A 27,019-nucleotide genomic window follows, 5' to 3' on the forward strand; every position below is an offset into this window, starting at 1 on the left:
ATCAATGACCATTGGCATTATTGCTGCCAACTTTTTAGCGGAAAAAATAGCTGTTTCTGACTGGAAAACATTTTTGCGTGCACTTTTGCATAGCTTTAGAAAAAATATTAATAGCAAAACAAAGCTGAATATATACATGGCAATTTAAAGTACCCATATTTCCGGCTAAAAGCAATTTTAAAATTTTTCTAAACGTCGAACTCGGAAAATAGGCAAAACTGGCTTTGAAATAGCTAAGCTGGCAGCACTGAGGACCATTAAGACAACAGCAACTTTAACGTGAGACATGATAAGCCGTCACTTAACACAAACTTCACGCAATATGAGCGACGTTAGCGCAAAAAGAGCAGCGTAAACGCAGAATCAGCAATGTAAGTGAAAATTTTACATGTCTATGTTATTATTATGTTAACAGAGCGAATTAGCATAACCGCGACTTAACATAACATAATACGCTGCTAAAAATGCAAAACAATGAAGATAAATAAAACACAGAACGGCAACAAAACATACGATATATAAATAATTACTATACTTTAGGTAAGTGTACAATTGAGTGCAATGCAACTAGTGTCCAAATATCAACAATGCCACAACGCAAAGCAAACGCAACAAAACGCAATTCACTTTTGACCCATTAGCGAGCGCCATTTTTTCGCTGGCGTCGTGCAAAGTTTTCTATTTAACCGCGTATTTCTAAGAAACTAGACAGCTCGCTCAGTGCTAAAATAGTGTCAATAAATAATTCATTGATCATTGCAGCTTCTTGGTTTGTCGCGGGGGGGGAGCCACAGGCATTGGGCATTGGCATAAAATGGAAGACAACAACAGCATGTGTAAGAATGTCAAATGTGCAAACAACGAAGCTGTCGCTGTTGTTGCCGTTGCTCCCGAGTCATCCACATACAATGGCAAGGGAGTTCACATTAAGATGGCCACCGTCGTCAGTGCTGAGCCGCCGGAGGAGCTGCTTGGTTCGGTGACCACACAGAATTGTCCGGGCACTCGTGCCAGTGCACGCGTCATACAAAAAATGAAACTTGATTTAACGCGACCGATGACACCGCCGCCCACAGAGCGGGAGCACAGCAAGAAGGAGGAGAAGGCCGCCCAGAAGACGCCCTCACAGATGCGGGCGGCCAACAAAACGACCTGGACAAATGTGGAGCGCAATTGTTTCTTTGATGCGCTCAACGAATTTGGCAAGGATTTCGAGGCGATCGGCAATTGCATCAATTCCAAGTTGAAGCGTCGCAATTCGAGCAGCGATCACAGCTTCAAGAGCAAGGATCAAGTGCGACAGCATTACTATCAAACATATCATAAGATCAGCAAATATGTCCGCTTCACCGATGGTAAGTTCATAGTCAAACAATCGTACAATCACGAGGGTCGCCTGATAAGTCATTGGCCCAAGTAGGAATGGAAATTAATGTATTTTTCAGCATCATCCCACCTTTCCTTAATTTCATTATGTCATCCAAATAGTATGATTCGTAGAGGTACTTAAAAAATAATATTTAATTTATTTATTTTTCATTCTTATATCTAAGTGTTTAGGAAACCTTGCCTATTCTACTTTAGTATTACTACTAATTTACATACAGTTAGTTAAGTAACGGTCTTGAAAATAAAACCGTTTCTTCATATTTAATTTTTTACTTTATATTAGATTCTTATGGTTCTTAAAACAAGTAAATATAATTTAACCAGATCCATTGGACTTCACTTTTTTGAATTAAAATAAACATAAGTTTTTTTTATTATTCAAAACTGTTTCCTGACAAACTCTATAGCAAAATTATTTCACCAACGGAAAACGAAGTTTTTCAACTCATATCTGAAGTATGAGTAAGTAACTTAAAAATCTTATTAAATCGAAAATATTTAATTTAAAAAAAAATTATAGAGCATAATTTTTATCTTTATTTATTCTTCACTTTTTAAAAAATATATATTTTCTACAATTGTACGATAGCAAATATATCTAGATATTCAAAAATGTTTTCTTTAAATTAATCATAAGAAAAAAAATATACGCCGATTCTAATAAAAAGTGCCAATGCGCCAACAGGGAAAAAGAGTCAGCTTTGAAACAAAAACACCAAGTGTATTGGATGAACCAAAAACTGAATTGTTTTCACAGATAACCTCCTGATTAGACTAAAATCTTTCCGTCGAGAAATTTTTTTAATATTTGGAATTAGATAATAATCCCTGGGGGCTAAGTCCGGAGAGTATGGTGGGGCGGAACTAGTTCGTAGCAAAACTCGTAGTCTTATTATAATAAGTGCCCTTTTTAGTACCTTTAAACGACTTAGAATAGTTGTAAATGCTCAGAACTGTATATTCCGGTTATTGCTCTAACGTCTCATCATTTGATTTGATATCTGCACATCAATATCTTTCTGTTGGTATGACAAATACCTTAAAGGATCCAATACAATTATAATTGAATTTAAAAAATGATGTATTCCTACCTAAACCAATGACTTTTCAGCAGATCCTTGTATTTAAGAATATAAATCTATCTTTTAACTTTATAGAGCTCAAGAAGCCCGCTCAGGAGCTGTACACGCTGATAAACTATGGTGAAATGCGTCGCAAGCTGCAGTTTCTAACAGAGAAGCATTTCATGAAACTGAAGCAACTGATTTATCAGGGTCACATCATCGTGCGCTGCAAGGGCAAAAACATACGCATCAAGACGCCTTCCTGCAAGGCTTTGCGTCGTCTAAATCAGCTCGATGGTGAGATCGAATTGAAATATATGGAGTCGGACTCTTTTGATGTATGTATATTTATTCATATTTACAGATACACTGGAGGACATAAGGCTGCCCAATAAAATAGAGGTGCTAGTGCAGCCCTCAAATATGGAGGCATTTGGACGTGTTCAATCATTGGCACAGAATCCACGTGGACGTGCTATTGTGCCGCTGCACAAGAAGCTTATTAGCTTTATCAAAACGTTTGAGTACAAATGGCGCAGCGCTGATGCTCGACTGTCCGAGGAACAGTTGCTGCCCAGTGGCGTTGCCGGTGTCATCGAAACGCCCGATCCTCCGGTAGAGCCGTCACTTTGCTTTCTGCCAAAGCCCGGTGTGCCCATACATCGTCCATTGCTGAGCATTACGGCGCATCTAAGCAGCGTCAACATATGCCTAACCGCATACGAGGAACGCTTGGGCGTCAAAGTGCGCAGCGAGACGTTGGAGAGCACAGCAGCTGCAGCTGCCGCCAGTGCAAAGCGTGCACGCACCGAAAGCGGCTCAGAGAAACGTTCGCCGGAGTCCAAAAAGCTGAAGACGACGTCCAGTCCGGCGCAAGAGAAGACTTTGGATGAACTCGCGGAGGGCAGCAATTCTGTGAAGGTGGAAAATACCAGCGGAGATGAGCTAAGCGAGGAGATCAATGAACTGCTTAGTCTGACGACCGGTGACGGAACAGTCTCCACAAGCAGTGTTAGCACGAATCCAACAGCAGGAGTTGCAGGTGCAGTTGCACCACAACCAACAGCAGCAATTGTACCACTTACCGTTGCCGCACCACCGCCGGCGCCGGCGCCAACACGTGCCAAGCGTAACGATGCTTTGGGCGCTGGCGGTAAGGGCGCCAAGGCAGCGGCACGTAACTTCAAGCCGCTGCTTAGCGATGAGGCTATCAAGCGCATACGTAAAGGCTGGACCGCGTCCAGTTCGGCGGACATAACCATTGGCGATTTGTATGTTGTGCTGGGACAGGACTCCAAGCTGGAACTCGAGTATTATTGGTGCGATATTGAGCTAGGAACGGCGAGTAGCTCAACGGCCGTCAGTGCTTCCACCACATCCTCCACAACATCGCTGCCGTACAATACTAACGACTGTGATAGCGCGGAACGCGTTAAGGCCATCACAACGGCCACGGTTAGCAATAAGTTGAAGCATCTTCTGCTCGTTGCCAATCTAAGCGAACGTGTGCGTAAACGTCAATGCAATTGTGGACACAGTTGTGATCGCAAACGCGATCTAATCACCAAGGCCCAATGGCTCAGCAGTCTGGCAAATGGTACTGCTGGCCCTGGAGCAGCTGCTGCAACTTCCACAGATGGCAACGAGTCCATCTTCCGCACTCCCATGCTTCCCATGCGCCGACCCATCACCAATATTGTTGATCCAATGCGTCAATTGGCAAAAGTATGTACAAACAAATATAAATTATTCCATTATAATTATTAAATTAAAAATTCCATCCAAAATTACAGCTCACTCGTCAGAAGTTGTCGCGCCATGTGCTGGTGCAACGATGCATTCTGCCGCCCGCATCAGATGCTTCACGTCCCTATGATGTGCTTAGCTTGAGCAATTTGCAAAATGGTCTCTTCGAGCCCATTGATCGAGTCAGCAGTAGCAGTAGCAATAGCAGTCTTATTAACTCTGCCTTGGCCATGCCCGTTTCTTCCAAGACTACCTCCAATAACAACAACAGCAGCAGCAGCATGAACAGCGAAAGTCTGCAGCAACCTGAATGCAGCAACAGCAGCGACAGCGGCTGCGTCGTGATGGGTGCTTTGGACATGCCAAATTTGGACATTTTAGAAGAGGAAACAACGCTGCCCGCCGCCACAAGCACTACATTGCCCGAGGGCGCTCAAGACGAGACCACGAGTGAGTTGGCCTATAAATACAATCGAGTCTGAATACTGAATATAGTGAACAGCTAAATTGACACAATTGCTTATTATTTAGAACATTCGAAAACCTATTAATCTTGCTTCACTATATCCGGACTTGACTGTTCATATATACATCGTGATGTAAGCAATTTAACTCTCTATTCTTTTCTCAAACAGCGCAAAACTTTTTCAATGGCAATGCCGGCAGCGTCAGTCCGATGCATTTGCTGCGCGATTCCACATCCAATTCACGTTGGCTGGAGGATAACATCAATGACTTCTCGCTGACCAGCCTGCTGGGTCATCTTGACGATTTTGATGCCACACGCGACATACTGGTAAGCGAAAGCAAATAACTACTACTGTATTTTAGCTAATTTTAAAATGATTCATGCAGGATCCTTCGTCGAGTTTGTCGGTGATTAGCGAAAGCAGCGTTGATTTTCGTCACAAATTTCAGGAAATTTCGGCGCTGTTGCAGCAGCAGGAGAAGGATTAACGCCGGCCATCCTGGCGACACTCGAAACCTTTTGTGGACCAGCCAAGCTAGAATTTGATTGTCCTTTTATTAGCGTTGAAAAAAGTATTCGTATTATTATTTAACACAATTTTCAATTCCAAAAACACTATAAGAAAAAAAAGGCAGGAAAATCGGAAACACAGAACAGAAAAAGATAGATATATATATATAGAGAAACAGAGAGAGAGAGAGAGAGAGAAGAGAACTCAAACATTTAAAATGAGATATTATTAAACTTAGTTTTTAATTTATGTTTATACAACGAACCTTTTAACCACAGCACTAGGCCTTGTGATGTTCAAATTGTCCTTTATTTTTTTATTTACCATAATATAATTTATATAATTATTTCTAACTGTAAACATACACACACATGCTCGATATTTATTTCTCATATATGTCTCCTAAGTATTATAAATGAAGCACTCACACCGTTTTATTTGGCTCCCGTAGAGCCTAATCCTATTTTTTTTTGTAGTCTCCCTAAAATATTTTTTTTTTTTGTAACTAAGAAGTTAAACTTGTAGTTTTAATGTAAAAAATAAATGCCTATAAATAAATAACAGTTTAACCTGTATATACATCCAATTTAAATTGTTTTTTATCTCCTCCATGATTACTTTTTAGCCTCCCCGTCTTAACAAAAATTACGCTCGTGTGCCTCTAATGTTTGCAAATCGTAAATTCAAATTGCTAATTACAGTTATTAGGTCAAGATGGAAAACATTTTAGGGCGGGTTTTGTTGTTTAACTACTTAAAATAAAAAAAAGGCGCACATAATTGCTGGTCTTATGATACAAGGTGCCAGTGTTAATGTTAACACTAGTTCTATTTAATCTTTTTATACCCGGTATCAAAAAAATAAGTAAAAAGGTATATTGTGTTCGTTGGTATGTATGTAACAGGGAGAAGGACACATCCCTGACCCTATAAAGTACATATATTCTTGATAAGAACTAAGGAAACCAAATTTGGTAGAAAGACTTTTATAGACCCCACGCAGATCAAGTTTGTTTTAAATTTTCTCCCACCTCCCCTTCCGCCCTCGAATTGCGAGGAACCACCAGTTTTATAATACTTCATATTATACTATAGGTAACAATAGCAGAAGGTGTTTATTATAATAATTGTATTGGTGCCTGTGGACATGTGTACGGGTATACAAAGCTCAGTCATTATTTACTTTTCCATAGAACAATCAATGACAAAATCATATGTTTGACTCACATGAACATGTGTACATACGTACATATTTTCTATACAATTTATTTTGTCATTACATATGTATACTATAATCCACGAATATTCAATATTTTATGTTCTGTTCTTTACTGTTTAAAAATGTTATATTTATAGCTTGTATAGTATACTTTTCATGTGAGAGTAAAAAAATTAATTCTTTTAAGATGGTACCAAGTTACAAACTTTAAATGCGTTTTTTGAGTCACTCTTGCAGTAATTGCTATGATTGTTATGTATGTACATATTTGATTTTATGCAAATCTTTTATTTAATCCTCTCAGGTTTAAAACTGCCTTTCCATAAAGAAATATAAATCATATACACGTATAAATATATATCATATTTGCATACACATGTCGATCTATATTTTAACATCTTAACGGTTATTCAATCTCAACCTCATGTAAACAATTGCTTACTATAATCGTGCCACTTCATAAGATTTACGTTAACTTGTAATGATATATCGCTTGGAATTCTAGCTAAAAACGCTGACTACAACTGCATTAGGGCGTTCCTTCGTTATATGGAAAGCATTTTATTTCTTAGATCTTACGTCCCAAAAAGATTATATTTATATTTACGTGCAGACACAATTCTGAATATTTAAATATATAAACTCATGCACTACCATGCCAAGCTCTGACTGATCATTGTGGAGTCCAAACCGTATGATCTAAGAGGCTGAAATTTTTACACAACACAGCTGAGACGATTTTTATCATGCAACAAGACGGCTTTTTGGAAAGCCCGACATGCAAGTGGGTGAAATTCGGGGTAAATTCACTTTGAGTGAATTGTTTAGTATCAGACTATTTTTTGTTTATTGTTTTTGTTCAACCAAACTCACAGATTGTGTCTTTTTTATCATATGTTACAGCTTGATCAACTTAGGTCCAAATCGCATTATTAAGCTTATCATTTAACTGCCCAAGGAACAATCGGATGCAAATTTACGTTTAGTAAAAAAAACTTTTTTGTTTCTGCAGACATCTAGTAGATTAATCAGATAGTACTATTGGGATGGCCTGTTACATCCTGACCAATATATACAGGAAGAATGGATAATTTGCTACGACTTTCTGATATGATATTTTTTTATCAAATATAAATTTTTTTTTGGAGGATGAGACATTAGACTTTTTAAAATCGAAAAATAGCGAACACCCTAATAGACATACACGTGTACTAGTACATGCATATATTTATGCATTAGTGTATATGCACATTTGTCACACACAGGTTGTTTGTGGGTGCAGAAGAAGACTCTGAAAGGAGAGAGCGCAAGTAAAAACAATGAGAGCAACAAAGAGATATGGTGAATTTGAGAGAGTGCGTGCACATAGAGAGCGAGAGCCAGAGATAAGCTTTAGCAATGGCAACAACAACCACATGGAATGTTGTTGGTATTGGATTCAGTTTCGTATTCATTTGCGTTATTGTTTTTGTATCCGAAACTCGAAGGGTACAAGGGTATATTGTATTCGTTGCAATGAAGAAAGGAGGCGTGAAAGTAAGTATATATATTCATGATCAGTTCTAACATTCTAGTCCTTCTGTATGCACACCAAACACGAAAAAGTATTTTTAATTTATCGCAAAATGCGCAAAATTTTACCAAAATTAATTTTGAACAGGTTCAATAATTCCACTTTGGAAAAATCTTGTCGAAAGTAAAAGTCGGAACAGGCCAGAATAAAAAATTTTTAAATTGAGTACCGGGTATTTCATAGTCGGAGACTCGACAACAGCTTTTATATTTGTTTTTTTTATTGCTATGATAGCAAGCAATGGGGAGCATACACATACATACATACATACACACACACACACACACATACACTATCATACTCATCTGTCAGCGACTTCAAATGCCGCTGGAAAGTGTTAATTTCATTTCTTTGCAGTTTTTTAGTTTTATGATGCGTTAGTCGAGTTCGTCACATTAGTTGACTAGCGTACGTTCCACAGATAACGCCTTCAGTAGCACCAGTAACATGGCCAACAACAGCAGTGCAAGCGTGAGTTACTTATCGTCCAATTCCTGCGAAGAAACAATTTTTGTATTCCCTGTGTTAAGGGTACATTAAGTTTGTGCGAATAACAGGCATTTGGAGGTGTGGCAGACCCAATAAAGTGTATCAAGTGTCTCAAGAGTGCCACAGAAATCGAAACCAACCGAAAATTTTACAAAACTCCATACATTTATGATAGATTGAGAATATGGGCAATTCCCAAATTTTTAATTTGAACAGCATTCAAGTACAAAAAAAATGTGCCAAAACTATTTATTTTTTTAGACTTATATCTGTTGATTAGCACTATGAATTGGTGCTAAGGTTAATTTTGGGCGATTGTGGTTTCAGCCAAAATTAAAGGAATATTTAATGCGACTAATTTTAATATGTGCTGTGTCTTAATAATGATTTTTATTTGAGTTAAAATATTAATTAGTTTATTTCTTATTTAATTTTAATCACTGTCAATAGTGACAGGTTGCGTGTGACATGTTATTTCATCATGCTTTGTAATGGATTTTGTTTACTATGCTTAAAATATTTCATTTTGAACTTCGATTAGTTTTTCGATGCTGGATTTCGATAAGACTCTATTTTGAAAGTACATTTTAAAGAAAACAAGAACTAGTAAGTTACCTGAATATGTATCTGGATGAAAATTTCACGCGATTTGAGTTTTTGAGTGCGAATATGTGCTTGGGTATCTTATTGCCTGCCTGCAGGATATTTTGTAGCCGAGTTCACTTGACCAAACTTTGTTGCTTGTTATTTGTACAGCTTTTAAGGAAACCTCAGCACATTTTGGAGTTGAATGTGGAGGAGAAACGTCGCTTTGTGGAATCCTTTGATCGGGTTTATAGCGACATCGATGGCGTTATCTGGACCATGGAGTACAATGTACCCAATGCTGCCGATGGCTATGCAGCCCTGGAGCATGCCGGCAAAGCAATCACGTATGTGACCAACAACAGTGCACGTACCGTGGAGTCCACTGTAAGTCGTTTCGCAAAGTTGGACATGCAAGTGTCGCCGGAACAGATCTGGCATCCGGCTCAAACGCTTATATATTATCTGCGTAGCATCAATTTCGATGGACTCATCTACATTATAGCCACACCAAAGTTCAAGGCGTTGTTACGTGATGCGGGCTACCAGCTGATTGATGGCGTAAGTAAATCCTTTCCAGCTGAAAATCAACTGCAATCTCACTCCAAGCTCTTCCCTGACAGCCCAATCATTTCATTGAGGAGAGCTTCGAAGATCTGGCCCGTAACATCTTTGATAAGCAGCCGGTGCGTGCCGTTGTCATCGATGTGGACTTTAATTTGACCTCGACAAAGCTGCTTCGTGCCCATATGTATCTGCGTCATCCGGATTGCTTGCTGTTGACCGGCGCCACAGATCGTCTGCTGCCCGTGGCCAAGGGTGTGAATATCATTGGTCCTGGACCCTTCGCCTCCATTCTGATCGAAGCCAGCGGCAAGGAGCCATCAGTGCTGGGTAAGCCTGGACGAGAACTGGGCAATATGCTCATGCAGCAGCATAAGGTCAGCTCGCCCGAACGTGTGCTCATGATCGGCGATATGCTTGCCCAGGATATAAAGTTTGGTCGCCTTTGCGGATTCCAAACGTTGCTCGTCCTCACCGGTGGCTGCACTCTCGACCAGCTCAAGACAGAAACCTCTTCTGACCTGCTGCCCGATTACTATGCCGATAGTATGGCCGATTTTGTTAAACTTTTTGAGGAAGTCACACCCAGAGCACATGTCTAGTCAACCACAACATTTGAGATCGTGAATGAGTCTGAAACCTTTTACAACTACTGGGGGGCTTGACCCCTACTCGCTTCGCTCGTCAGTGACCGGCTCATTTATACAACTATTTCCTCATTCCTGATTGTTTAACGTGACAGTCTATATAAATTATATATTAAATTAAATTTATTTACAATCTAACAAGCTACATGCCACATGAATTGCCTTATTTTACCTGTTATATCATTTTTCCCTACATCCGTAAGAAAATTATTATATTTAACTCCCATAAAATCCTTATTTATGTAACCGTCTATTTATTTGTGCTGTTTTTAAATACATAAATAAAACTTAAACTACTTACATAAACCGATTCTCGATCTTACTTAGTACGTAGTACATTTGATTTCTGCGATTGCTTATGCTCTTTTTTAATCTTATCTACAAACTCGTTTGACCTTTGTCTAAGACAAGTGGTAATAAGCGTGCTGAACTGATAAATAAAATGGTATTAAATGTATATATTTATGTATAGAAATTCAAGAATTTAGAAAAGAAAATTGTCATTATTATATGGTGGAATGGTAGGCTAAATATGGTAGCTTTTTACAGATGTATATAATTAGCGTAAAATATTTAGCAAGAAAAAAAAAACTAAAAACATTTGGAACCATTTAAAATGCTTAAAAGCTTATCATTAAACAATGTCAATCTCTTTCATTACGACTTGTTACACAAATCTCCCAGACAATCGCATACATAGTCGGGCAAGTGGGCGTGGTCAGGCGGTAGATTGGCCACATCTGCTGCGCTGCTGCCGCCGCTTAAGACCAAGAGGGTCTGATAGCCACTAGCACGTGCAAAGCCAATGTCGCTGGCCAGGCTGTCGCCCACGAAGAGCACCCGGTTAGCTGGGCAATCGGAATGGCGTTCCCGCAAAATCTGACGCAGTGCATCACCCGGTTTGCCCAGCACCGTGGGTTGACGCCCACTGGCCTGAGTAACGACATCAATAAAGGCGCCAGGGCCTAAAAATCAGTGTTAACAATATAATGCAAGTAAGAATGCTATAGTCGAGTCGCCGACTATAAAATACCCTGTAGTCAATTTAAATCAGGGCATAAAACCTTAATCGTAACCGTCAACCGGTATTAACCGATTGGAATAGGAAACCTTCACCGAAAGAGAGCTTTTATTTTATATCGAAACCGAAATTATTGAAAGCGAAATAACCGCAAAGTAACCGATTCATATCTAACAGGTTAATATCGGTTTAATTATGATGTTAAGGTATAATCAAAATCTTTCAAACTAAACTTGTTCTATATTATTAATTTGAATAAGAATGTCATTAAATAAATCTTACTTTTTAATATTAAAGATTTTTTTATTTTTTTGGAACCGAAATCATACCGTTGTTTCGGAACCGAGACGTAAAAAAAAATAATACCATCTAGATAATTGTGATTGTGATAGGAAACTATGAGTACCAGATATAAAGAGGCCCTGAATTGAGTCTCACCAATAATGTTGCCATCTCCAAAGGGTATCATTGCATCGGCAGCTCCTGCAAGAAACAAACACTCGGGATTCTGCAGCTGGACGTGAGCTCTCATTAGTTTGGTGGCAGTCAGATTAAAGTCCACATCGATGATGACGGCCTGCACAGTGTCCCCTCCAAAGATGACCTCACGCAGATCCGCAATGCTTTCGATAATGGAGCCCTCGTGCTCCTGGCACAAACGGAATCCTGCATCGCGTAGTAGCTGCTTAAAAGGATTCGGGGCCAGGCAATAGATGAGACCCTCAAAGCCAATGGACTTGAGATGATCACAAATGGTCTGCGCCGGATGAACAATTTGTTGCTGTTTGCGATATAAGACTAGATTAGATGTAATTCTTCATTCGTTTGGTTTACCTTTTCAATCTTGAGCTCTGGCTGGCTATTAAATTTTTGCAGATGCTGCTCCACGGAGCTGATGCTATTGTTGGTCACAAAGGTCAGCTGCTTGCCACGACGTTGAAGCTCCGCAATCGCCTGTGCTGAACCGGGAATGAAGTCTCGCAAAGTGTACCAGACAACGCCTGACGAAGATAGAAGGTATTAGCTGTAGAAAGAAAGGCAGCTCTCCAGAATACCTCTTGCTACAGTAATCATTTTCCAATTAACCATGCATTTATTGTAAGTTATAGCTGAGTGTGGCATTCATATTTAAATTAACATGTCAATGCATTCTTGGATCAAGCTCAGAGTATTGATAATACTGCATAATATTATAAGACAAAAATGCCTTTTTTTTGACTAAATTTACTTCGTATCATCTCGAATTTCTTTGTGCATGCTGTTAGGCTTTGGAATCAATTACCTAACAACTAAAAAAACTATTGGGCACACTAAACTTTTTAAAAATATACGAAAAACTATTGTGTTAGTTTAAGTCACTTTTAGTAATTTAAATATAACATAAAGTAATTTAATGTAATATGTAATAATTTCAAGTTTGTTTTGTATTCCATTTTATTTGTCAATAACTTTTGTTTCTTGTTTAATTATTATGACTAAATTATTGTGACTGAAGCATTAAATTACAAGTCTTATTACTTGTAGCATCAAGAAGTTAAATAAATAATAATAATAAATTATGAAATCGGCTCGTCAGTGATATTGAACCAAATTTATGTCTCTGTTCTAAAGAATAGACTATTTTTTTATGTTAATTTGTTTCGACTACTTTGCAAAAAGTCCAAGATCTGCGGCAGCGAATGCTCTTGGCTTAGAAAAATAAGTCTAGACTTCAAACTATCTAATACAACAAACCGTCGCAATCGCAGAAAACGACATCAAAGGTATCAAAAAACTTTTCACGTTCCGCTGCAGAAAGATGCTTGAAGAATTTAGGCTGCAAAGAAATGTAACAAATTGAAAGAAAAAAAACGTTCAATATACAGTAACAATACATAGTTTCATGCCGACAATGAAATAAATTTTATTTCATTTTTATACCCTAAACCCATTAAAAATTAACAAAAAAGCGTATAATCGAAGGGACTTTAAGAGCTAAAATTTTAGAACGAAAAACGTTTTTTATTCTACTGTCGAGTGTTTAAACGTAAATTCGATTTTAACCAATCGTTTGTAATGGATAAAGTAGTTCGATATTTATCAATTTCGTCAGGATCTAGGATACAGTAACTAAATACAGAATTTGTTTAATATAGTGAACAAAATCGTTGTTTTTTTTATGCATATATAGATACAGATGGATAGTTACAAATGAACTGTTCGCCATGAATTGGCGAAACAAACGGAAATGAAACTGCGGTACAGTTATCTATAATGATGGAAAGGAACGGAAATACATCAATATAAATATAGAGAAACGAAAGGAAGTGAAACAAGCTTAAACGAATACTCAGCTCAAAATGAGTTGTTACTAATTCACACACACAATGAAGAAACGAACGAAATTAAAACAAATTAAAAGTTACAGATTAGCTGTTATTGGTTGACCCACTTGATATTGCTTAGGGTTTGGCTTAGTGGGGATTAAAGACCGAGCTGCTTGCCAAAGACGACGCAACATCTCGACTGAATACTTACGGGAATGCAGCTCATTGTCGCTGACAGAGCGGTAAATGCGATGATATCGATGCAAATACGGTTCAAAGTTTACAGATTTATTATGATTATTTTTTTGTTGTTGCACGTTTTGTTCTTTTTAGTTTTGTTCAGCATTTAGAATATGCCTCTGGCCTGTGCGACTTATGCAAATCCCATTGAAGCGTTACGCCAACTGATTTAAAACTAAGCTTCAGTTTGTCAACCAACTGCTCGACTGGCCAAAGACAATTGACAGGGACGGCGATCTGTGGTCAGTAAGAGGGACACGGACTCAAGGGGTTTCAATTTAGTTACAGATGATTACATTAGCACCATCACACTTGCTGATCATAGAACTGGAGCACATTACGGGTATTATTGTGTGTCAGCTTGATATGCTTCAATTGTTTATATCCACATCGTCAGTTGCCACAGTCTCGCACTCTGTTCCAATTGATTTACCACCATCAACATTCAATATATCGATTTATTTATTATGTGGATTCTATACAGTGTAAAGAGCTGAGCTTCCGGTTTCAACGTACTGACCTGTTTCACTGAAACGTAAGTTAAGAAAGATCTTTTAAGCTAAGCGGGAATATACAAATAAAACTAACAAATTAGAGATCAAATTCATATCAAAATTTTAATGATCATTCTTACTGAAGCCAGATTCTGAAAATATAAGATACTAGAAGTTAAAATTGCTCTAAAAATCTCTATACCTCCAGTATATCAGGTAAGAATCATTAAATATGAGGCTCATTAGAGAATTTTTGTAAACATCTCAATATTTATCACCTTCCAATTAGTTAAACAAATTAAATATCATAAAGAAATTATCCAAATTACATATTTCATTTTATTACCATTGTTTCAACTTGTGATCTTTGAAATTATCTTGTTTAATTTTAATGTACAATTTATTCAAATAATTTTTGTTTTAAATGTTTTGTTAATAATTTTTCTTTTTGCTTCTTGTAAAATGTTAACAATGCTATGTAAACTTACATTAGAACACCCTGCAGATTGCAACACATCTCTTTTGTATATATATATATATATTTATCAAAATAATAAAATAGACTATTTCGTACCGTAATTGTAATTGCATTTGTTATTGTATAAAACATGTATGTTGTGATTGCTTGGCGAAGGGAACAGAAACAGCTATAAAACGAAAACAAAAACAAATACAATGAGTGGAAAAAGTAACGAGTAAGAAGAACGATTCGACTTACATAAAGTACATAAGTATGCATGTTATGTGTTGTTGTTTTTTTTGTTGTGTATATTGTAAGGTACATTGGATTGTTTATTAGTGTTAACATACATATGCATTTGCTAGGCATACGCATTTGATTAGTTTGGTATTTTTCACGTCGACAAGGTACAAATGAATTCGTTTGAAAATAACGAGTATGATAAAGATACATCTAGTGCGCATTGGACAAGTGTGTGTGTGTGTATGTGCCTGTGATTGTTGTGTCTGCATGCGTGTAAAGCAGTTTAACAATTGTATGTATGTATGTATATATAACATTGATAAATTCGACGCAACAACAAAAGCTCTACTAAGGCTCTATGCTAAGTAAATAAACATAAACATAAATGTATGTATGTATGTATGGCTATTCACACACACACACATAGCTTGTCGTATCTAATTTCGAGTGTCGGTTGCATCAGTCGCGGTTTTCTACGAACACTTTTCAATTTGGCAATTCATTTTGGATTTACATATAAAAATTGTGCAACTTGCCGCAACTTCTTAACAGCTTTTATACTTAAGTATATAATATAAATATATATATTTTATGTTCAAGTAGTATTTACATATATACATATGTATACTTCCTTGAGCATTTGCATTTAAAATGTGCATACATTGAGTTTCTATCCTTAAGTACAGCACACAATATAAACAACAATTCAGGGCAATTTCTAATACAAAGTAGAAAACAATAATAGATATACATATGTATGTATGTGCGTGTTTGTGTGTTGTATATACAAAAATATATAAGCTGTATTCTTGCCCTAACAAAATACAACGTTCGAGGCTTACAACTAAAATGCACTTGGTTTTCGCTGGCAAAGAACATGGTTTTTTACAGAAAAGCGAAGATAGAGTCTCAGACATAGGTGGTGGCATTGTCGCCATTGACATTGTTGCCATTTAATCGCTGACGCAAGGACTCCTCTGGCTCTGCCTTTGAGATAGCCGCTCCTTCGCCAGCTGTTTGCTGTGCTTGTAATTGTGTCTGTGACTGCTCCTGCACCTGTCTCTTCTCATACTCAATGATGTGCTCGCGCAGCAGGAAATTCTCGCGCTTGATCCGCTTCAGCAAACGGGCAGAAACATCAGGAACCGCCCAACGCAATATACCCTGCAGCATGGTAATGATATTCTACGAGGATAAGAAATTTCGTAAGATAAGATTGGGATTAACTATTGTCTCTCGATCAACTCACTTGGTAGATGACAATGAAGGCGAGTCGAGCCGTCAATATCTTCCAATAAAAAGTAGGTCGCTTATAAGGGTCCCTATCCCAGGCATTGTTGCGGAACTCAGTGAAAAAGCACTCTGTCACATTAGCATCCATGCTGACATTCAGCAGCGTGGTCGTGGTATTCGAGTAGTCCTTGGTATAAAAGCCAGCCATTGTAAAATTCAAATAGTTATTCAGCTCGGGATCATCATGGGTCGCTCTATAGACTAGCTTTGGTATAAAGTTGGTGCTAAATGCAATTATCATGGCCTAGTGGAAGTCATAAAAAATCCAAATATAAATAATTATCATTAAAAGAACAAGTTATATACAATTTTTAAAAGTAAATTAATTAATATAAGAATTCTGATTTAATTCTTTAAAAACGAACCATATTTAGCAGGGACTGCAATGATTTAATTTTTTAAATTTAAAAAATAAATAATTTTACGCAGAAAATTAAAAAAATATCTATTAAAACTTAAATTAAGAGTTATGATTTTTAAATAAAAAATTGAAATACTTACGCTGGAGGCGACTGCAATATGCGTTACGACTGTCATAATGTTGTGCCATACGCCAATATCTCGGGCACGCATGCCCACAGGACGTCGAACAAATCGGAGCATCTTGATGGCGTCGAGACGCACCTCAATCACGTTGTTAATCAGCGCCAACAGCGGCGCCAATGGAAAGGCCAAGCTAAACAGCGTTATGAAGCCGTATTGAACAACTAAAAAGATCAAATATAAATAAATAAAAATGTTTTTTATCAGGGAATCAAACCGAAACAAATATAGGTTACGGTTACGGTTTCGGTTCAGTACGTAACGGTACAACAAATCAATTTTGAAACATTTTAAAATTTTAAGATTTAAAAATTTTTTTTTTAACGAATTTAAAAATATTTAAATGCAGAATGAATTAAGAGGCCAAATCAAGACCAAAATGACATTCCACCTGAAAATCGGTTTAGTTTTGATCAAGTTGTGACAGTTTGAAGTTGGTCAGACTTCGGATTTAACCACTTTACAAGTCAAAATTTTTATCCAATTTGGCATAATATTTTACAAAAAAATGAAAGGTCGCAGAATCAAGTTTAAAGTGCTGTTTTATACTAATTAAGATATAAGGAGTTGATTAAAAGTGAAAACTTGAGATTTAAAATTTTTAATTTTCAAAATTTCAAAGGGGGGACCCTTAGCATCGAAATCGAATCTTAGTCGAAAATAATTAAATTTTCTAAATGAACAAAAATTGAATATAGAATGAATTAAGAGGCCAAATCATGAGCAAAATGACATTCCATTTCAAAATCTATTCAGTTTTGATCAAGTTATGACAGTTGGAAGTTGGACAGCTCTTTGACCTAGCAACTTAACAACAACCGTACTGGTACAAACGTTCCGGTACCGGTTCCGGTGTTATTCCCTGGTATGTATAATGACTTGACTTATAGCTTACCCATTTCTAGATATTCTGCATACAGTGAATTATTCTCGGCGGGCAGCAGATTAAAGTCCTCAGTGAATTGATTGGTGGATGGCACCAGTTTCTGTTCGCTGTGCCGTTTATACCAGCCATAATTTTGATTTAACTCCTTGGCGGTGCGCATTAGATAGGGTATAAGCATCTCAACAATAGCATTAACCGCCTGCTTGCCAACCATTATGATAACCAATTGCACACAGAGTTCCATGAGACAGCCACCTGGATTGCATTCCTCTTGGCGGAAGCTAAAGATGCGATTATATTTGGACGGATAGCCAACAAATTTGCCCTTAAGGAACGCGATATAGAAAAGCGATGAATAATAGTTGACAAACTGGAACACATAATTTTTGATCGTCAGGCTTTCATCGTACTCGGTCTGAGTGCGACAATATTCGTAATTGGTCAGTCTAACCGCCAGATTGCTATAGACCAGATCTAGTATGGATATAACAATCAGATCAAGGAAACCAGCTGTAATGGGTAAAACCATTATCTTGTATGTCATTGAGTTTTCATTGGCCAAAATGCTATGCGAGGCGCGCTGTGCCATGCGATAGATGATGATCGCCGATATAGCGATCACTGATATGCAGATCTACAAAAACAAATGTAATGTTTACATATATAAATATATAGATTATGAATATATATTTAGTGGATGCCACTTACAAATAACACCATGATGCTGTAGCTGGTAAAGTTTGGCCAAAACTTGATGCTCCAAAACGGCACATCGGGATCGAAGGTGGCCTTTGCCTCCTCCATCTTCGCACTAAGGCGCTTCGATTTCGATACCTTGGCCAGATATTGAGGTCGCGGATGCTCAACATGATGATTGAAACCGGTAAGACCCCAACGATGTACCAGACCCGCTGAATAGCGTTTCCAAAACTCCAAATACACCACAGACCAAATGGCCATCACAAAGGCAAAAACAACCGTCATTTTGTTGTCTATCAAATAGTTGAACCTGGACGACGTACACGTCTCATTGAGATGCCAAAAATTACAGCCTCGATCGCACTGTGGACACATGATTGTCTCGGTGTCATTGCATATATCCTGACTAATTGGATCGCTTGACCACGTCACGAAGCCGTACAAAAAGAAAAGAATGCCCAAAACGCTGACAGGGATCAGCATTTGTGTATAGAAGCCGAGCCAGGCAAAGTACATCGCTACCTTGGGCCCAAAATAATCCTTTACATAGTCCAGCGGCTGCAGGCTATACATTTGAAGAATAAAGGATAATCAATACAACTTTTAAGTTGACACAAAAACACTTACTTTTTCCATTTGCAAATGTTGGCCCATTCTTTGAGCAGGTCACCGCGTCGATCTTTCTAAAAAGTCATTGCATTTAATATGGGAATGGTTTAGAGAAGTTTGAAATTGTGAACTCACATCGTGCAGTGTATAGGCGCATAGATAGACGCCATCCTCGACGAGCTTCTCGATGCCCAGATTGTCAGCCTTTTCTTCACCCTTTTCAAAATGCTGTCGTTGCATAACAAAATTTATAATGGAATATCGTGTGCTGGGATCGAAAAAGTTCGGATGCTCCTTATCATATAATTCCAAATATTTGTACGCGAATTCCATATGAATGCGTTGTTCGCGTTCCGGAAATATTGCCGTATTCAATTGCACGGAACTGAAGAGACTGCGACAAATGCGACTAAGCCATGTGTTAAACTCATGCGAAGTATCCGCTATTATTTGCTCCTGCCCCGGAATGGGCTTTAATGGCATCTTGATCTTTAGGATTTCCGCATACCGATAGAGTACATCGGGTGGTGCATGCAGCTTGATGAAGTGCACCCATTGCTCCTTATAGTATTCCAGCTGTATACCCTCTCGCATTAAATTAGCCTCAAAGATTTTACGCTTATTGGCCGCCGCCTCGTCCAGATCCTCGCCATTATAGGCCAACACAAAGTCCACGCTGCGTTTGCCATCGTTAAAGCGTCGATAAGTCTGTGGCAAATAAAGCAAGATGTTAAATTAGTTGGATATTCCATATGATATGTACATTGTCTATAAAGATTTGGTATATACAAAATATGTGTACGCAATAACGCGATGAGAAGACAAAAACAAATAACATATATATAAATATATATATGTATACGCATATATCAAAGGCAGTGTGTGCCAAGCGCGTGTAGGTGCGAAAGTGTCTGATGTATTGTATACATTATCGCCCCCCCAATCGGCCCTTGATTTAATTGTCTAATAATTGTCTCACAGTGTCGGGTGGAAAATCATCCCTGTCAGCGACTAACACCGAGCAAAATGCTTTCGAAAAAGAACCGCAGAACATGCTGATCCACCGTCTTGTGGAATCATCGAAATCAAACTGTTGGCAAACTGCCCAGCCGATCTGAGAAGCAGTCCTCTATCTACACACACAACATGTAAATGATACAAAATACAATATACATACATAAACAAAAAATGAAAATAAATAAAAATAAGAGAAGCCTTTTTCAACGGTAATAAGCAAAATCTGTCAAAGATATCAGTACTCAAATTTTTGAAACGCGATTCGCGCTTTATTGTTTGCTTAGCTAAAACTGCATGCAAAATAATACGTATACGTATGTATGTCAATTTTTAATTGATGGATCAACTAAAAAATCGAACTGAAGCTGGCAACCTTTCGAAAATAAACAAAATTCAGTTTCAGAAAACAGATACAGCAGAATTATATATGCTGTATATACTGATAAACAATAAATGCAGTTATGGCGAAATGAATTCGATAATGAGAACTTGAATTGACATTTGGCCAGCATTTTAGGCGATCATTGAGATTGTATATACTTAAAGCTAATTATTATTATTATGCTAAAAAATTGCCATTACCCATTCCCGCAAGCAAACTATTGATAAAAGAGAGAAAAAAGAGAAAGAATATGGTGAGAAACGTAGGCAGCAAGAAACAAAATGCGTGGGCGTATTAGGCAAAAGTATGCGTGTGTGTGTGTGTGTGTTACTTCTTCAAAATCAATAACTAAATATGCTAAATACACTAATTCATAAAATATTTTAATTTAGGCACACTATCGAAGTAGATGCAGTTTAAAGCCGAACGGAGTAAAAAGTGCAAACAACAAAAGTCTCAGTGTGTGTATGTGTGTGTGTGTGTGAGAGAGAGCGAGAGAGAGTCAATGCTGTTTTGCCATGGAACGCTCTGAAATGGAACATGATCTTGATCGAGTGCGCATGAAGAGCGAGAGAGAGAGAGTGTGAGAGAAATGCAGCGTAACATAAAAGAGAGTGCTCGAAATATAAGTATAAGAGTCGTTGTTAATGATAGTTTGATATTTTTGTTGCATATTTAAAGCTTTTTTTTTGTTTTTTTTTTCTTTGGCATTGCTTGAGATAATGTTTTGTGCTTCTTGTATAGCGTAGATCGTATGTTGATATTTATTTTCTTGGTTTTGGTTTGATTTTGGTTGTTTACCCTCAATTTCCACTGGGAGTATGTAATTGGCAATTTCTTATCTTTATTCGAAACTGTGCTACTTTGTCTTAATAGACGTCTAGAGACCTCATCATCGCCACCGCCTCCGCCGATGCCACCAGTAACGCTGTGACCATATCCACCGCCGCCGCCTCCGCCTCCATGCCCCATGCCCATTCCCATGCCAACACCAATGCCGGTGGGTAGATGTGTCCGTCCATTTTGTAATGCTAGCACCTGTGCCGCAATTGCGGCATCCGTGTGATCAACACCATTTAAATGCTCCAACGCCGTCGACTGTCGATAGCCCGGCTGCCAGGCTAATCGCATATGCTCCGCTCCAAGCCGTAAACTGTTACGCGTCTCATCACCAGCCAGATCCACAGCCGAGTGGTAAATGGTATTACGCGACTGGGAGAGCGATTTACGATGGGCCGCTGCTGCCGCTGCCTCCGATTCGGCCAGCGAGATCGTATCAAAGTAGAGACTCTCGCGCTCGTCCATTTCCGACTCTGGATAGTCGTAGTCGTGGGTGCGCACTGTAAATAGTATATGGGATTAATCAACCTGCTTTCACGACATTTCAACTACAACATACACGTCAATTTAAATACATACATACATCGAACGTTAGATGAATTCCCCATAAAGAGTATTGTATGGCATGTTATGGTAATGGTATGGCATAATATAGGGGTTTGCAATGCTGATAAAAAGGTATGGCTAATCGTATGATAAAACCTAAATTCAGAGAATACTAATCAAAATAAATATAACGCCACAGTGGTCACAATACCCTGAGAAAACCACAGTAAAACTATAATTTAGATGGAGGTACACATGATCGTCAAATACGTTCGCCAAGTTCTATAATATGGATAATTTCTAATGATCTTTAAATGTTCGTTAATTATCTCCCTTTTGAAATCCGTTGGGAAGCTTTGAAATTGTATATTGACGACGAAAAAAGGGTTTTGAATGGCTGCTATATTATATAGTTGACCGATTTGGTCAAAATGTATAGAACCAACCCATTTGTATGGCCCACGTTATTTTTAATGGGCATAGAGTAAAAAAATTATAGAACAGAAGTCCAAATCGACTGATTTTGGGCTAAGGTGATTGACAACGTTAATAAAAAGTTATTATGGTAGATTGGCAAAATTCTACATGACAGATTCACAATAGCAGCCGGATACCTGACACCCTTTCAGAGTCCACCGTGATCGTGACCAATTTTGTACTGATTTATCATCAATTTGACATTAGAATCTCTACTTCGAAATTAAATTTAAAAAAAAAGGGTGACATACTTTCGTGGAAATGTGGAAGTAACCCCTTTCGAATCTAAGTTATCTACTAAGTATTTAGATTTTTGCAATTGTCCCACTGTATTCTGTCTGATTAGAAAACGAAGCCTGTTAAGTTATCAGAGTCGACGAAAATCACTGATACATACCCTATAAATAGTCAAGTGTTGGGGGTCATTGAAATGCGGTCAATTATGTAATTGGAGCAGAAGGCAAGCTACAAAATGTGCATGATACACTACCATGGGGTTAAGTCCGGTATCCCAAATGGATGATGATCCGTTTCCGGTTTAGAATGGGTGCAAAGTGAGTGTGCTGTCATATACATACATATACTTATGTATTTTACTGATGACTTCATGCAGATGTAAAGCTTAAATGTTTCATATACATACATATGTTCATTTATTTGACTTTTAGGGGCAAGTGTTGAGTGCGTTTAATAAACAAATTAAAGCACAATAAAAAACATACAAAAGAAGTTTATTAACATATGTGCAAACATACATTCACACAGGCAAACAATTATGTACAGTTAGTCCAGAAAGTGTTTTGACAATATGACAATTAGCACAACTTCTCTTCAAAAACAATCTATATTTTTTATGGTTTTTTATTTTATTTCTTATTTTAAAAAGATATAATTTTTAGAGAACAGAACTATTTCAAAAAGTATATATGAATAAGTGATTTTTTTATTTGGTCAAAACACTTTCTTGGCTAACTGTATGTATATATTGTTTGTTCTTGAATATTTAGAATCAAGTGAATAATAAACACTCATACACACACACACAAATACACCCAATACTTAAGTCTAAAAATATAAAATCAGAAATAAAACAAAAATTGCAGGAAATTTTGCATGTGAATGTAAGTGATGATTGGCTAAATGAAAATGGATAATTGGCGAATTGGCAGATTGATCAATGTTCTATTTTGTTATTATTGAAGATGCACACACACATACAGGTATTGCATGTATGCATGAGTTTGTTATTTATTTACCCGCTGAATACATTGTTGACGCACACGGAGAGTGTCTGAGTGAGAGAGAGAGAAATTGAGCGAGACAGAGATAGAGAGCGTCAAGTAGAGGAAGTTGAAGTAGAAGAGAGCCAGGCGACAGACAGCTTGAAATCACGAGTATTTTATACTTGATACTCGTTACACGTACTCGTTTCCAGTTCACGCAAAGCGCGCGATCGTTTGTGCAACAACCACAACAACAACAAGAGCTTTTGAGGCCGTGCCAGGCATAACGGTAGACTGACTGACGGCAAAAAAGAGAGCAAAGAACAGAGAACCGTTTGTTAGAGCAGTGGCCGTGATAAACAAATTGTATGCACACACACACACACACACACACACCAAGTCTGTCCAGTAGCCAAATGATGTCAGCTAATAAAACAAAAGCAACCAAATAAAAGAGAACGAAAAAAAAATTATATAGACGAACGAATCAAGCTAGAAAAATGCGTACGCGCGCGTTGTTTGCCGATTACTGACCAAATTCAGGCAATGCGGCACGCAGAGCAACAACATTGCCAAAAAGGTAACCAGCTGTGACCGATACAGATACGGAATATGTATCTACACATCCACACATACATACATATGAACTACAATGTATGTATGTATGTATGCGTATAAATAAATACGTTGGAAAAGGTCAAGTTGAAGTGTAAATCGTTTGTTGACAAAAGCAAAGTGCAAAATCAAACCTGCTAACCTGTTTAATTATTATGTCTATATGTATGTGCATAAGCTATCAGCTTATTTGACCCACTACTGTTACATTTGATACTCCATTAAGGAACTTAGCTTATAATGAAACGAAGAAATACATAGATATAATTTAACAGCACATTTCTAAATTAATTTTTAAAAATAAACAAAATATTTGTCTGTTATATTTTTTTTTATCTGAAAATTGCAATAAAAGACAAATATTAAAAATGGTAGTGGGTCAAATAAGCTGGGAGTCACTGTATGCTAACACATACATATGTACATATGTTGGCTAGTGTAACGCCGGCAATGTCGCATAAAACACTGATGTTTAACTGCTTAAAATAAAATAATAATGAAAAGTATGTTCAAACTTTTTTGTGTTATAGTATCAAGAAAGCTGCGTGGGAGGTGGACAGCGGTAAATGCTCCTACTCCTACCTCAAATTAAAAGTCTATATGTGTATACATAGTTGGCTCTTATAGTTTTAACTCTTATTTAAAATAAATCAAGACGCAGATGACGACGCGATGTTGTTAGTTTATAGTTTAGTCAGTGGTGTGCGCGGGCTGTAAACTTGGTTAGAGACATTAGATATCAGACATCAGGCATTAGTTGTTGGAATACAATTTGCGCTCGACTCGGACTCGAACTCGAACTCACCTTATCCTCAGGTAACAGCTGACCGTATTTGTGGTCTGTGCCAGCTCCACGATAATCTTGTTGTTGCTTGTCCTTGTCTTAGAGATTATTATTTACAATATGTTTAATCGTTGCAACTGAGCGTGTAGCAACAGACGCCAGCGGAAGCGTCGTTGCCGTTTTGTTATGGCTAAATTGCAACTTGTTTTTTTTTTTACACTTGACTGAAACTGTGAAACCATCGGGCTATCGATTGTCGCTATATCGATGAATCACCATATGACTGCATCCATGATAGTACTTAAAAAAAAAATATCGATGTGCCATACATATGGCATCGGGAAGAAAGTATCGATACTGATCAGTCTTATCGCATGGTATTTCGATAAGTTCAACATTATTCAATCAAATTTTAAAAATTAAATATTCAGCCTAATTAACTTCATCTTCAACAAATAGTGGCATGATGATTTAACAAAATATTGAAGGTGCTTTTTAAGACAGAATCAGTACATGTTAAAGTCGGCTTATGCGCTTACTTTGGCATAACTTAAATATTAAATCAAACTTCTTCACATAAGCAAATTGGCTTAAAAAATAAAAATATATATTTAAAATTTATGCATCGAACATATATCGCAATAATGTTCATATCGTCTTTTATTAAAATATCGTTTTTCTGCATCGATACAATATTGTTATCGGAGTATCGATACCCATCCCTAATTAGTAGACACGTCATGGTTGACAAAACAATTGATTCTTAAATTCATAAATAAACATACACAAAAGCCATAATTACATGTTAATTCGCTAAAAACATGGTTTACATAGACCGCAGTAAGTAGATGTCTTATTAACATTTTGAACAAGAATTGATAATATTTGTGATTTCAGATGGTCGGATCTGGGAGAAGCGTCCTTGGGACTGGCAACGTGTTGTTGAAATATTCGTGGGACTCTGGTACATAATATTGCAATTGTAAGTAGATGGTTAATCCTGGCAGGCTTGTGTATGATTTTAATGTGTTTTTCACAGTTTTCAGACATTATTAGCGCCCTTTAATGGTGGCAATGGCCATAACCGCGATAACCGCAACAGCCGCAGTAGTGGCTGGGGCAGTGGTGGAGGAGGCGGAGGTGGTGGCGGCAGCGGTGGTGGAGGAGGAGGAGGAGGTGGTGGTCTAAGGCCAAACCGACGAATTGGACGCATACAGCAACAAGATCCTGTGAACGGCTCAGCATGTTCCATGGGCGGCGGATGAGGATAGTAGCGGCGTCCTTGAGCAAAGAGCTTGTGCTCTGCTCGGTCGCCGCTGAACGGTAAATCTGCCCAACTTCAAGATTAGATATCGCAAGTTTCTTTGCGCTTATGACGCAGCATCCACAAACTCAAAACCGAGTGGGATGCTTCTGACCAAAATTCTATGCGAAGTTGGGGCGAACATTTGATGGAGTTATGAATAATTTTCCAACTCGATTTTTGGTTTAAGTTTGTTTATTTAACAAAAACTTTTATTACAAATTAATCGTAACTGCTGATAAAAATAGTAACATTCTCTAACATCTATAAATTTCTCATTTATTAAAAAAAAGCTTTATATGTAAATATATATTAAAATAATTAAACTGGTATAAATGCTTGACAAATTTAAATATATTAAAGAAAATAGGTAAATGGGCTAAATAAATTGTATTTATGGTATACAAAATGAAAAAAAAAAAAATAAAACAAGTTCAAAAGTATATGGGTAAATATCGACATTGAATTTTTCACAATTTTCAAAAACATCGATGATTTTTGTGATATCGACATCGATTATTTTTAGCCGTGCATTTTTGTTGTCAACTTTTTAAAGCATAAAATAACAGTTCTGGCTGGACAGCATCCAAAATTATATAGCTAAACTCTCGATTTAAAATAGATTAAAAAAAAAAAAATTAAATTGTGAAATCCGACAAAATTGTCATCGTTTATGTACCTATTTCGAGTACATCGTAATTGTGACAGCACTTATTATAGTAAAATATATAGTTAAAATAGCGAGATTCCTGACTAATAGCAATTTTCAAATATTTTATCGAA

The 27,019-nt window shown here is 37.4% G+C and overlaps 5 protein-coding genes across 9 annotated transcripts; 3 read left to right on the top strand and 2 right to left on the bottom strand.

The window, feature by feature from the left end:
* Positions 1-297: 297 nt before the first annotated feature.
* Positions 298-5,281, top strand: LOC117793636 (protein cramped). Its single transcript, XM_034634004.1, has 7 exons — positions 298-540; positions 763-1,355; positions 2,547-2,750; positions 2,818-4,178; positions 4,247-4,649; positions 4,835-4,995; positions 5,055-5,281. The coding sequence occupies exons 2-7, from the start codon at positions 815-817 to the stop codon at positions 5,154-5,156; spliced, it is 2,772 nt and encodes a 923-aa protein (XP_034489895.1). The 5' UTR covers positions 298-540; positions 763-814; the 3' UTR covers positions 5,157-5,281.
* A 3,037-nt stretch (positions 5,282-8,318) lies between these two features.
* On the top strand, positions 8,319-10,562 carry LOC117793472 (pyridoxal phosphate phosphatase). Of its 3 annotated transcripts, none has more exons than XM_034633782.1 (4): positions 8,319-8,441; positions 9,216-9,605; positions 9,668-10,221; positions 10,387-10,562. In XM_034633782.1, the coding sequence occupies exons 1-3, from the start codon at positions 8,418-8,420 to the stop codon at positions 10,208-10,210; spliced, it is 957 nt and encodes a 318-aa protein (XP_034489673.1). In that variant the 5' UTR covers positions 8,319-8,417; the 3' UTR covers positions 10,211-10,221; positions 10,387-10,562. The 3 variants fall into 3 exon arrangements, with proteins under 3 accessions (XP_034489673.1, XP_034489675.1, XP_034489674.1); XM_034633784.1 differs by having other exon boundaries at positions 9,668-10,215; positions 10,376-10,562; XM_034633783.1 differs by having other exon boundaries at positions 9,668-10,215; positions 10,381-10,562.
* Positions 10,493-14,066, bottom strand: LOC117793473 (4-nitrophenylphosphatase). The gene is made up of 5 exons (XM_034633785.1): positions 13,794-14,066; positions 13,011-13,092; positions 12,111-12,277; positions 11,715-12,057; positions 10,493-11,220 (listed from the first exon to the last, which is right to left on the bottom strand). Exons 1-5 carry the CDS (start codon positions 13,806-13,808, stop codon positions 10,913-10,915), a joined length of 915 nt encoding a protein of 304 aa, XP_034489676.1. The 5' UTR covers positions 13,809-14,066; the 3' UTR covers positions 10,493-10,912.
* Positions 14,067-14,743: 677 nt separating this feature from the next.
* LOC117787801 (anoctamin-6) lies at positions 14,744-25,181 on the bottom strand. 3 transcript variants are annotated; one of them, XM_034626432.1, is made up of 10 exons: positions 24,955-25,181; positions 23,568-23,832; positions 21,337-21,788; positions 19,185-19,757; positions 19,068-19,123; positions 18,450-19,005; positions 17,751-18,375; positions 16,814-17,019; positions 16,269-16,556; positions 14,744-16,204 (listed from the first exon to the last, which is right to left on the bottom strand). In XM_034626432.1, the coding sequence occupies exons 2-10, from the start codon at positions 23,578-23,580 to the stop codon at positions 15,929-15,931; spliced, it is 3,045 nt and encodes a 1,014-aa protein (XP_034482323.1). In that variant the 5' UTR covers positions 23,581-23,832; positions 24,955-25,181; the 3' UTR covers positions 14,744-15,928. The 3 variants fall into 3 exon arrangements, with proteins under 3 accessions (XP_034482323.1, XP_034482308.1, XP_034482316.1); XM_034626417.1 differs by having other exon boundaries at positions 21,250-21,788; XM_034626425.1 differs by lacking the exon at positions 23,568-23,832 and having other exon boundaries at positions 21,250-21,788.
* Positions 25,182-25,634: 453 nt separating this feature from the next.
* Positions 25,635-26,589, top strand: LOC117786648 (glycine-rich selenoprotein). Its single transcript, XM_034624995.1, has 3 exons — positions 25,635-25,773; positions 25,831-25,915; positions 25,973-26,589. The coding sequence occupies exons 1-3, from the start codon at positions 25,755-25,757 to the stop codon at positions 26,196-26,198; spliced, it is 330 nt and encodes a 109-aa protein (XP_034480886.1). The 5' UTR covers positions 25,635-25,754; the 3' UTR covers positions 26,199-26,589.
* The last annotated feature ends 430 nt before the right edge of the window (positions 26,590-27,019 follow it).

This window comes from Drosophila innubila, chromosome X, assembly GCF_004354385.1.
Source record: "Drosophila innubila isolate TH190305 chromosome X, UK_Dinn_1.0, whole genome shotgun sequence".
Taxonomy (NCBI): Eukaryota; Metazoa; Arthropoda; class Insecta; order Diptera; family Drosophilidae; genus Drosophila; species Drosophila innubila.

Coding starts and splice junctions, on each gene's coding strand:
- LOC117793636 (XM_034634004.1), top strand. CDS start 815: ATGGAAGACAACAACAGCATGTGTAAGAATGTCAAATGTGCAAACAAC. Junction 1,356..2,546: donor ATATGTCCGCTTCACCGATG/GTAAGTTCATAG, acceptor TTAACTTTATAG/AGCTCAAGAAGCCCGCTCAG. Junction 4,996..5,054: donor ATGCCACACGCGACATACTG/GTAAGCGAAAGC, acceptor TGATTCATGCAG/GATCCTTCGTCGAGTTTGTC.
- LOC117793472 (XM_034633782.1), top strand. CDS start 8,418: ATGGCCAACAACAGCAGTGCAAGC. Junction 8,442..9,215: donor CCAACAACAGCAGTGCAAGC/GTGAGTTACTTA, acceptor TTATTTGTACAG/CTTTTAAGGAAACCTCAGCA. Junction 9,606..9,667: donor GCTACCAGCTGATTGATGGC/GTAAGTAAATCC, acceptor CTTCCCTGACAG/CCCAATCATTTCATTGAGGA.
- LOC117793473 (XM_034633785.1), bottom strand. Junction 12,278..13,010: donor CGTTTTCTGCGATTGCGACG/GTTTGTTGTATT, acceptor TATCTTCGTCAG/GCGTTGTCTGGTACACTTTG. Junction 12,058..12,110: donor CAGAGCTCAAGATTGAAAAG/GTAAACCAAACG, acceptor TATCGCAAACAG/CAACAAATTGTTCATCCGGC.
- LOC117787801 (XM_034626417.1), bottom strand. Junction 19,124..19,184: donor GCGCCTATACACTGCACGAT/GTGAGTTCACAA, acceptor ATGACTTTTTAG/AAAGATCGACGCGGTGACCT. Junction 17,020..17,750: donor TGCAGAATATCTAGAAATGG/GTAAGCTATAAG, acceptor TGATCTTTTTAG/TTGTTCAATACGGCTTCATA.
- LOC117786648 (XM_034624995.1), top strand. Junction 25,916..25,972: donor TGGTACATAATATTGCAATT/GTAAGTAGATGG, acceptor TGTTTTTCACAG/TTTTCAGACATTATTAGCGC.